Below are 11107 nucleotides of genomic sequence, written 5' to 3'. Positions count from 1 at the left end.
TGATATTTTTTTAAAAAAATTACTAAACATTACACAGTCTTAACTCTAAAAAAATGACCGTAGATAAATGCAATTTAAACTGGTATTAATTTTATATTAACATTTTCTATACACAATAAAATTTTCAAAATATTTTGATTAGTTTTAAACTTTTAGGACTTTTTCAATTTCCAGTTTTTAAGTTTTTTTTTTCATAAATGTCAATAAAATTGTATTTGTTGGGTTAATAAGCTTGAACATTTAACACAAGGCTCCTAATATATTGCTACAATGATATTTGAAAAATATTTAAAATCCTGTCCCAATTTTTTTTATAAGTATTTAAAGTTCGTTTTTTGACAACATTTATAAAATGTTCAACTTTTATGGTTAAGGATTAAAAATTTAAAATAAGGTTCCACGTAAATAAGTTATATTATATAAACTACTTTATTCACAATATTTCATCAAATATACTTAGTAGGTAATATCATAGGCTGTCTGGCCCTCTTCGCTCAGAATCGTTTTTCTTATAAAATGATATTATATCATTGAATTCAAATTTAAGCGACACCCACTTGCCCACCTTTTTTTAAATTATAGTTTATAATATTGTAGTTATAATTTAATACATTTCATGACATGTAAATATGTAATTAATTTTTTAATATTTTCATACAAGTAGGTAACTTATTATACTATGTCTGCGTAATTTCGATTTTTTTTTTAAACAATTGTATTAGGTATATAATATTAAAATATTTAAAATGTAAGTAACATTTGAGTAAGTATATAATATAAATAAAATATAAATTCATTATCTTCCGATTTACAATAATGGTTAAATAGTCGCGCTGTATAAAATAATAAACGTGGCATACCTATATACTTAATATTATAATATGAATATAATTGTTAAAATTTAACTCCTACACCACATGATTATATAATGTTGAAAAAATAATAAAAACTATAACTTATAATTTTATTATAGACCGGTTTGTTTAAAATAATTATTAAATTCAACAGTAAACACTGCTTTTATTTTATTGAATATATTTTCAATACAAGAAAATATATGGAGTATAGTCGAGATGCGTAACCCCCCCCCCCCCCCACAATGCTTTGTATTATTAGCACTGTTAGAATTTTTATTAATATATTGCGCGATTATAACAAAAAACTTTACGTTTTAAATCATTTGAAAAACGTTTCGCAATCACTTCAAATGTGGTATCAAACAAATCGATTAACTCTTGATCTTCATCATCAGAAAGCCAGATACGTTCACAAAATGTTGCATATTTATATCTAAAAACAAATAAACTGGTCAGAATATGTACATTATTATAACATAGCCACTGGTGTATCATTGGCGGAAATCACAGGGGCAGTAATGGTGCTAACCCTGAATTTTAACTCTAGCACCCAGAATCTCGTGATTATCCTTAATAATAATAAAAAATCTTATGCACGTACCATTATCATGGGAAAAGATGAACTATTGGGCTTATCAATTATCCATATAGATAGATATATAGATAGAGGTAGTATTTAATAATCAAACCATTTTAAATAAATATGCTGAAAAACAAGTGAACATTGTAATAAGATTTCTAGTATAATTACAGTGAAACTTAGTTCCATAGTTCTATTATACAACGAACTTCCAATTGACAAAATGTTCTATTGAACAAGATATTTTTGAGAGTCAAACCAAATCAAAACCAAATTCATTTAATTCTATTTAATGAAATTATCTATAATACGAATTTCTTTTGTTGTCCATAAGGGCTATGAAAGTTTCCCCGTATAGGTCTGGTATATTATCGAACTACTTATTTATAAAAATAAAGTAATTTTTTTGCAGAAAATTTTATAATTATAGCTTTGAATTTAATGCTGTAAAAAACTTTAAAAAATGCATTTAAAATCTCAAACAAAGTCACTATAAATTGCACGATAAAACCCGAAAAATGCATTAAAAATTCAAAATATAAAACGTATACAAATCTATCAAGTTGTATAAAAAAAACTATATTTTTATCTGTCTACGAAAATAAAAAAATAATTTATAAAATATGTAAAAAAAGTTTAAATTGACGAGAATTGTGAAAAATATGAAAAATTAAAAATTGGCCTATAAAGACTAAAAAAACTTAAAATTTGGTTTGTTTGTACTTAATTTAAAATAAGTTTTGAGAAAGCTATATGTTTTACAAAAAGTTAAAGAGAATGAATTTTCCTACAAATGTACAGTCTTATATAAAACACCGACTTAAATATAAAATATTTTATTTCATATTATAGATAATATATTAATATATCAAATGCAACTGGTAAATTATGAGGAGTGTGAGTGTTTCCTCTAAAATTTGTTGGGTGCTTAAGCCCCGCCAAATTTTTTTGAGTGATTTGCGCCTATGGCCTAAATGTGATATATCTTTTGTATACACTCACTACGTACCTATCTTTATCATTAACATGCTCAATGTCTTTGACATCGTAGACTAGTAGTACGTAGTATTTGCAGCTTTCCAGAGGAATGGAAAATTGGTCATTTTTTGCATTCTTCAGTCGAAGTTGTCTTCGCTTGTTCGACAAACATATTTTTAGTTCCTTAATTTTACGAAGTATTTTCTTGTCTATTTCGTTTTTTCCTACTGCCAAGCAAACATTTTTTGTTGCAAGTCTCCACCTTGATTGAAAACGATTAAAATAAATATTGTGAGATATTAATAGTATAAAAGCATAAAATATTAATTGGCATAATTTTAGGTAGATATGGGTATATTATCTACTCGACTCGTCTCACTTCTCCTCGGTGCAAGATGTTGTAGGTACCTACCTAACTTTTTAAATTTAAAACAATAAAAAGGAATACTCCGTTCCTGCACAACTGTTTGGCAGATTATTCATGGGTTTGTCGTTTTTTTATATAAGCGTGAATATAAACGAGTAAATGAGCATTTCAACAATACATTTCATTTATACATTTACAATGCCCAAAAAGTTTTATTTTTCAAAAAAATTGTTTTTGATTATTTTTAATTATACCTATTAAAATAAATGTTAACAACAAAAGTCGTTTTGAATATGTGAATTAGTTGCTATATCAACCTGCAGTAGTGACATGACCTAGCATTGAGTATTGTACGAGATAAACATTATACTCAATGATATTACTATATTAGTAATATAGAATGGTATATGTGTATCTATTATAAAATGGTGTAATTAGAGAGAACTTTGATATGATTTTGTTGTAAAAAAAATAAATATATTCTAATCGGAATTTATGGTGATGGCTATAACGCTGTGTTCTCATTACGACGATTACAAATATGAACATAACTGCTTGTAATTTATCGCATATTCAGACGCAATTTGATTTTAAAAAAGTATGGTCAGATTATCAAAACTCACGAGTAGAAATCGTTCTTAGATACTCGTCGTATTCGTCGAGTTAACGGAGGACATAATGCATCTATATTCTATATGAATTATTATAAAGTCACGTGAACGCACATTCCTATTTCAGTAATTCAGCATTTCGAACTGTACATTTTAAAATGATCATAATTTACTTAAAAATAATAATATCAATTAAAAACCTACGTAGGGACCTAGATAATAATCTTAACTTTAAATTTTATTCACTCTAATTTTTAAACCAATAGAGCTACAGCATGACGTGTTCTAATCAGCGTAAAATTTGCTATGTTACCTACTTGTAAGACGAAGACAACACATGCGGTATCACGTCGTAGCTCTTAATACTTAATATAATATGTTACACTAATATATTATACTAACTGTTTGCCAAATTCCAAATTCGTATTGATTTTGTCACGTGCGTTGTACTCTTCCATGTTGAAATATATAAGGCGATTCTTGGTCGGGATAAATACTTTATATTTATAATAATTATTCCAATAGAAAGAGGAACATTTCGGAGTAGGTTTATTCACTAGTTCGTCTATGAAGTTTCCACTCTCAAGTTTTGACAAATATTTTCCAACCATCTTCTAAAATATAACCATGTAAGGTGGATTAACAAAAATAAATGTTAGGTATTGCACAAAATAAAAGTGATTTCGTTCAGCTATCTCAACAAATTTGTATACCAAGTAGATGCGAAAAATAACAGGTGACGAATTTACAATAAATAAAAGTAATTGCAAGCAATTGCCAATTTGTGTAGTTTTTTCGAACCAAATCAATGGCTTCCGCGATTATAGTTATATTAATAATTTTATTAATAATTTTATTTTAAAATAAAAATGACATGTTCTTTTGACCTTGCCCCCCCCTACGGTCAATATTCCTGCACGCGACCTTGGAATATCTTATTCGAACGAAATTGTTTTAATTATTTTTGATTTTTTTAATCATTTAGTACTTTCAACGATAAAATTGTCCGTATAGCTACGAGTACAATGAATACTGTTGAGATAACTATATCTAAACATCTGTTGTAAATTAACATTTTTTTCCTTTTAGATTACCTACCTATGTGGCTATACAATAGTATGGGTATTTTGCTAGCTAGTAGCAACGACCTGGTAAAACAACGTGTTAATTAATAAAATTACTGAAGGAAGTAGAGAAGTGGGGTGAGGAAATTTTTTTCTAGTTATATATTTAGAATAATACAATATGTCAGAGGTATGCCTGAAATATTTTAAGCTTATAAATTAATCACGCTACGTGCCTACGTTTATGTACCTACCTGGCTACCTACCTATGTTATGTTTGAGCTTACTACAGCATTTAAATTGCTCCAATTTGAAGAGCTTGGTGCAACAACTAGAAAACATTTTGAAATTGTTTAGGATGTTTAATTATTTATTCTTGTTCTCAATAATTAAATTTTACTAAATTTAAGTTCAAGGTTTATAAAAGCACATCCTATATAGATGTAGATAATATTTGTTGTCATGGCGTAGGATTTGTCTGATTGTTGCACCAAAATTCAATACAAGATTAGGTACTCCAATTCTATTGAAAACTATACCTACTTAAATACCTGTATATTGGCGCGATCTGATTGTTGTTCCCAAATAAATAATATATTTTTTAAAACGATATCGTCAAAAATTGAATTCACGAAGAAAGGAGTTATTTTGTTGTTGGCTGTTGTTGGCTGCACCAAGCTCTTAAATTCTATGCCAAAACTATATATCGTTATTTATTCAAATTCTGGTTTTGACATTTTTTAAGTAACGATATCGATGCGTAAAAACATTTTACCTATCTACTACTTAATTACTTATCAAAATCGTATTTTTAAATGCTTAGATTTTTTTGTCATTAAATTAATGATATTAGCTACCAGTAGACATTACTGTATTACAGTAGACAGGTAAAATGTAGTACTGTCTTTACTGTGATGATATAATTTTTAAAAATGTTATTAAAAAATTCATACCTTAGGTTACCTTTTTGCAATTTATAAGTATGTTGCGTGTTGCGTCTTGCCCGTTCACCCGTTCAATCGCGACAACGAACACAATATGACGATGATAAGAAGTGTAGATTTAATTAATTGTAAACAGAATAATAATATAATATATAATTTAAGTTAAATAATAATATATTTAAAGAAAAAACACTAACTCAACTATAACAGTTTAGCGTAAAAACTTCTATAATATAGTAACTGTCCACTATTTTCGGGCGTGAAAGTGCGCCTGCATGTTGTAACTTTGTGACTACATTGTTTATCTCAAATCAGAATGACTGAATACGATGTATTTCGGATTCTAATATATAAAGTACCCCCTCCACTGAACAGTATAATTATTAAGATCTGCTTCATATCATTGATTAGAGTGGGTGGTCGAAGGGGAACAGAGTCCCCCTTCTAAATTTTGCAGACTATTTGTAGTTTTAATTCCAGAAATCCGGAGGTCGGATAATATATACAATATTGTATAAGATATGCATACAAATAATACAATAATAAAACAACAAAATAAATAAATAATACAATAAGTATTTTTTGTTTCATAAATGATAATACAACCGTTTAAATGTACATATTAATATTATATTATTATCCCAGGTATTATACGAAACCATATTTATTTATTTCTTTTATTTTAAGAATCAACTTCAAAGGTTATATTAATATAATATTATATTTTAAATATAATACCTAATATTAGGTTACATAAACATTTACATCTTTACATTATAATTGCAAGCTGTTCATTTCAATTTTTTTTTAAGGTAAGAAATTATGTTAGGTGGTTTGAAAATGGACCAATAACTGCTTCAAATCGTCCTGAATGTTAAATTAATTTCTGACTCCCTTGAAGTTTGGGCAGTAGACGCGGTGATGTGCCTGATTGTTGTTTGTGTTGCATGTAGTTTGGGCATAAGGGTGGATCTTTCTTTGCCTTGAGGTGTTCATGTGTGAGTTTAGTGTGGCCAATTCTTAGTTGATTGGGATTACCTACCTATTTTTTTTTTTCTATTTAGATAATTTCTCATTTAGATCTATGTTTTTCGGTCAGAGTTCAACAGAGTGTTTGATTTCCCTTCATTTGAAACTATAGGTATATTTTTGTATACTGAATACTGATTATAATCAGTTTAATAATATCAAGGCTGGGTATTAACGAGTTAAAAGTTAAAATTATGTTAATTAACTCGTTACTTTTTTTTTTCAAATTAACTTTTAACTTAATAAGTTACTTTTATTCAAGATTAATGTGTTAACTTCAAGTTAATTTTATTTCAATAAATCTAAATTAAGTTAATTTTCGTCCGAAGTTATAATGCACATTTTTGAATGGGTTTTTGCTTTGATGTATCATTTTAAATTTCCCCAGTAATTTTCTTGAGCGTAAAGAAAAACTATCTATAATAAACTATATTATATTGTGTCTGGAATTTTTTATTTTTGCAAAATAGCAAATTTTAACTTTACACTAAGTTAAGTAATTATTTTTTTTTTTTGAAGTTAACTTTTAACTTAACGAGTTAACGGAAAAAAATACGAGTAACTTTAACTTAACTCAACTTTATTATTTTAAAATAACTTAACTTAACGAGTTCAAAAAAAATCGTTAACTTGCCCAGCCTTGCATAATATAATCATTAACAATATCATGCCTGGCTGTCTGTGATGTATAATATTATCATTTTTGAACGAGACAGTGGGTAGCTACTATACCAATTATCAGTTTGGTAGAAAGCATTATGCTAAAGATGAGATACCTACCACCTGAGTTTTTCGCAAGTAGTAACACATTTAAATTGTATATATTTGATTTTTATCACATGAATATAAAATATAACAGTAGGTATATGCATTATTATTTATTTATGAAAATTTACAACTTAGGTTTAGGTACATATAAGTACCTACATAAAAATATACGATCAATAATATTTTATTTGTTTGGTTATCAATTATATAGAATTATTATTTTCAGATATTGATTATGATTTAAGAAGAATATTGTATATTATTTATATACTATAGTTTATATACCTAAAATTTTTTATGAAGACAGAAGAATCTAGAGTCAAGAATCAAGGTATATGGCCGATATAGCTTATTACTAAAAGGGTCATTCCCCTACTTGCGATCATGATGTCAGTTTAATATCTGTTATACTCACAGATAGGTATATATAATATTATATACTATCTAGTAAATAATTTCTGCTTATATTGACAATAAATTATTGTACAAATATCTGCACATATTGTAAATACTTTGTTCCTTTAAAACTACATAGGTAGTTATTTAAAAATAATAAAAAGGTAAGAAGGTTATTGAACCTATTTATGGTTCAAAAATGATTTATGAAAAAAAATAATAATAATTCCAAGGGCGCTTTTATGTTTTTAGTGTCTATAGGTTCCCCTACGATTTTTCCCCACTTTAAAAACTACTTCTTAGACCGGAAATCTCACAATTCGACAACGACCTTGTTTTGTTTTTCATGTGTGCGGATTTCTAAACCGGTATGACACATATGTTCAGAAATCACAATGTAAATTGCACAGAAGATCTTCTCTGCATCGTGCTAAATTGTAACCGGCACACTATTTAGTAGGTATACCTCAGTATCTGGTACATTGGATAGGTTCGAGATTTGTACAAACAACTTTTAACAAAAATAAAATCTTTTGATAATACATTAATTGTTTTTTGTTTGAATAGTTATTCTAAGTTTAATTATTACCTAGTACCTACCTATATTGTACAATAACATATCAACATTCTTACGTTTATAGTAGGTAATAAGTTTGGGAAAAATCCTATTTGGTGTTATGCTAATCGTACGCCAACTCGAATTGTGCAGGATAACAAAACTTAATATTTACGTTTCTTTAGTTGGTGGGAGTGAATGAACAGATTTGAATGCGAGGTACATTTGAATTAAAATAATAATATATTTTGTTAGTGTTTACTTAATACATAAAATAATAATTTAACATGGCTTCAATGTTCCTCATATTGTATTGTAGTCATATCAGATCACGGCCATATAGATATCTTTATGGTCGTGTGTCAGATCGTATTGTAATTTTCGATCAGTTTTATAATTAACAAAAATTAGAATATGTTCTATACTTGGAAAAACATTTTTAGGGCGGACGAGGATTGAATCAACATCACAGACCATGATAATTGATATTATAAACTAAAATACTGGAGGGGGATAAAATTGGGGACTGAGCTGGGGGTTTCCGTCTTCCGCTAAAATGACCCTCGTCCGTTATCACCATTCCGCCAAACGTTATATTCCGATTTTCGCCAAACAAAATTAATAAATTATTTGAGATATTTTTTGAGAACCCCTGAACCTTAATCCTTCAACTAGGATAATGATTACAATGTACGCGCCTCACCTTGTATTACAGACGACACGTCATATTGATCATATTAAAATATTAAATGCATATAAAATTAAACGAATAGTAGGTATACCTAAACAGTATAAATATAAATATTAATAATTAGAAACATCATAAGTTTCTCGTCAAAATAATAAATTAAATTATAAAAATTAAAACCTCATAATAAAAGACAAAAATTCAAACATATATTTTTAACACATTGAATATTTATTATATGAAGAATACATTCGTTTAACAAACTCGAACCTAACTTATATGCCCGCATGAATGCGTTTTTGCTGAGCCCTCCCCAAGCCCCCCTAATGGCGCATTTGAACTGCAGTAATATTCGGTGATTGTATATGGTTCAAGTACGGACCTACGATACCCACCTATACGTCTTATTAGGTTAGGTTAGGTTACCTAACCTAACCTACATGTTATATTAAGAGGACGTCGCACCCGCACATGTTGTCTCCGTCATACACACGTACGGCATAGCAAAAACGTTTTGGCGCGGGAAAGAACTGAGAAGGCTACATTCATAAGCATAACTAAGAAACGAAATTTTCGCCACATATAAAGAACTGTGGCTGCGCAATATCGTTTTTTATTTTGTTGATATCACTTTTACGAAAAAAGTTATTATTGTTTCTAAATCAATTATTATTTGTGTTTTTCAAACTTTTCAAAATAACTTATTTTTAAGTTCCGATAACGAAAAAATAAAAACGATATTGCACAGCCAAAGTTCTCCTTTTTGTGTGGTGAAAATTTCGTTTCTTAGTTATGACTGTAACGTTCTAAATTCTTTCCCGCGCAAAACAGTTTTTGCTATGTTGCACATTAAGAGGACGCCACACGTTGTGTCTCCTTCTTACAAATGTACAACATAGCAAAAACTGTTTTGCGCGGGACGACTTTTATCTTTCTGTGTTTGTAGTAGTGGCTCCAAAATTGCTGAACATATAGGGTAGAACATTATCTATGCAACAGCGTGCCTATATTTTAGATGACATAAATACAATAAAAGTTATTTGCTTCTAAACATTTGGTTTTTTTTGGTTTTTTAATTTGCTTATAAACGATGATTGGATACTGCTATCCACGCTGTTGCACAGATAAAGTTCTTATTTACGTGTTGCGAAAATTTGGTAGTTCTACAGCAAATATGGTGCGAGAAAAGTTGTCCCACGCAAAACAGTTTTTGCTATGTTGTACATTTGTAAGACGAGGACGACACATGCGGGTGTGACGTCCTCAAGGCCCCTGCAAATGTGTCATTTTTAAGGAGTTGCGTTTAGGTAATTATTTCGTTCCTGCGACCACCGCCATCCTGTTTTTACTTATAACAAAATTATGATGTAAATAAAATGTGATCAAAAGAGCCAAGAGGTCAAGAGGCTTTAGCATGTAATTCTGCGCCACAGTCACGAGGTGGCATTAACCGTCTACCCCCTTCGAAAAGTTGATGGAACTGCGTCAAAATTAAGCGCTTCAGCTCGCCACTGTTTGTGTGTGTATACTCCCCTGACATCACCCGCGAACCGCATCAATTTACAATTCATTGTTATTTCTTATCTGGTTTATGGTCGCACGCACGCACATGCACAAGTCATTTAAAGTCATTAGATCAAATTAATATTCAAAACCATGAAATAGCCGTCGCACTGACAAAAATTAAGGTAATTATAGAGGTTCGATTTAAAAAATGTAAAGATGTTTGTGTTGGAGCACTTTTTCAATTTTAGAAAATTCTTGACGAGAATAAATATTTTAAATTTTATAAATTTTTAAATTTTTAATATTGAATATATTCAAAAATATTTAAATATCTAAAATATAAAAAATATGCTCCGACCAATGCAAAGTAGACTTGTTGACCAAGTAAAACATCTTTACATTTTTTAAATCGAACCCCTAGAAGTACTTTAATTTTTGTCAGTCGCTAAGGTTGTTTTGATGAAAAATTAATAGGGTTTGCGGGGGCCTTAAGACGGAGAGACACATTCGGGTGCAACGTCCTTAATGGATTATTAATATTTATTATTTTCTAGTGTGCAAGACACTGGTAATTAATTATTAATAATCATAATAGTGCGGGTAATTATATATTTGTAGAATGTTTGGCTTGTACAACATCTCCTCCATGGAACTACTTATTTTTTGCCGATTCGAGTCTTGTACGTGAAGACAAAACTTGATAAACAAAAAAAAATTAGTCATTGCAGTTGCTCTAAAACTATTGATAGAAATATACAAATAT

The 11107-nt window shown here is 28.9% G+C and overlaps 1 protein-coding gene across 3 annotated transcripts; it reads right to left on the bottom strand.

The window, feature by feature from the left end:
• Positions 1-406: 406 nt before the first annotated feature.
• Positions 407-5698, bottom strand: LOC132948829 (uncharacterized). Of its 3 annotated transcripts, none has more exons than XM_061019485.1 (4): positions 5411-5698; positions 3796-4007; positions 2447-2677; positions 407-1290 (listed from the first exon to the last, which is right to left on the bottom strand). In XM_061019485.1, exons 2-4 carry the CDS (start codon positions 4002-4004, stop codon positions 1134-1136), a joined length of 597 nt encoding a protein of 198 aa, XP_060875468.1. In that variant the 5' UTR covers positions 4005-4007; positions 5411-5698; the 3' UTR covers positions 407-1133. The 3 variants fall into 3 exon arrangements, with proteins under 3 accessions (XP_060875468.1, XP_060875469.1, XP_060875470.1); XM_061019486.1 differs by having other exon boundaries at positions 5421-5698; XM_061019487.1 differs by lacking the exon at positions 5411-5698 and adding an exon at positions 4107-4493.
• Positions 5699-11107: the final 5409 nt, after the last annotated feature.

Source organism: Metopolophium dirhodum, chromosome 7 (genome assembly GCF_019925205.1).
Source record: "Metopolophium dirhodum isolate CAU chromosome 7, ASM1992520v1, whole genome shotgun sequence".
Taxonomy (NCBI): domain Eukaryota; kingdom Metazoa; phylum Arthropoda; class Insecta; order Hemiptera; family Aphididae; genus Metopolophium; species Metopolophium dirhodum.
This window is presented reverse-complemented; position numbering and strand designations above follow the sequence as displayed.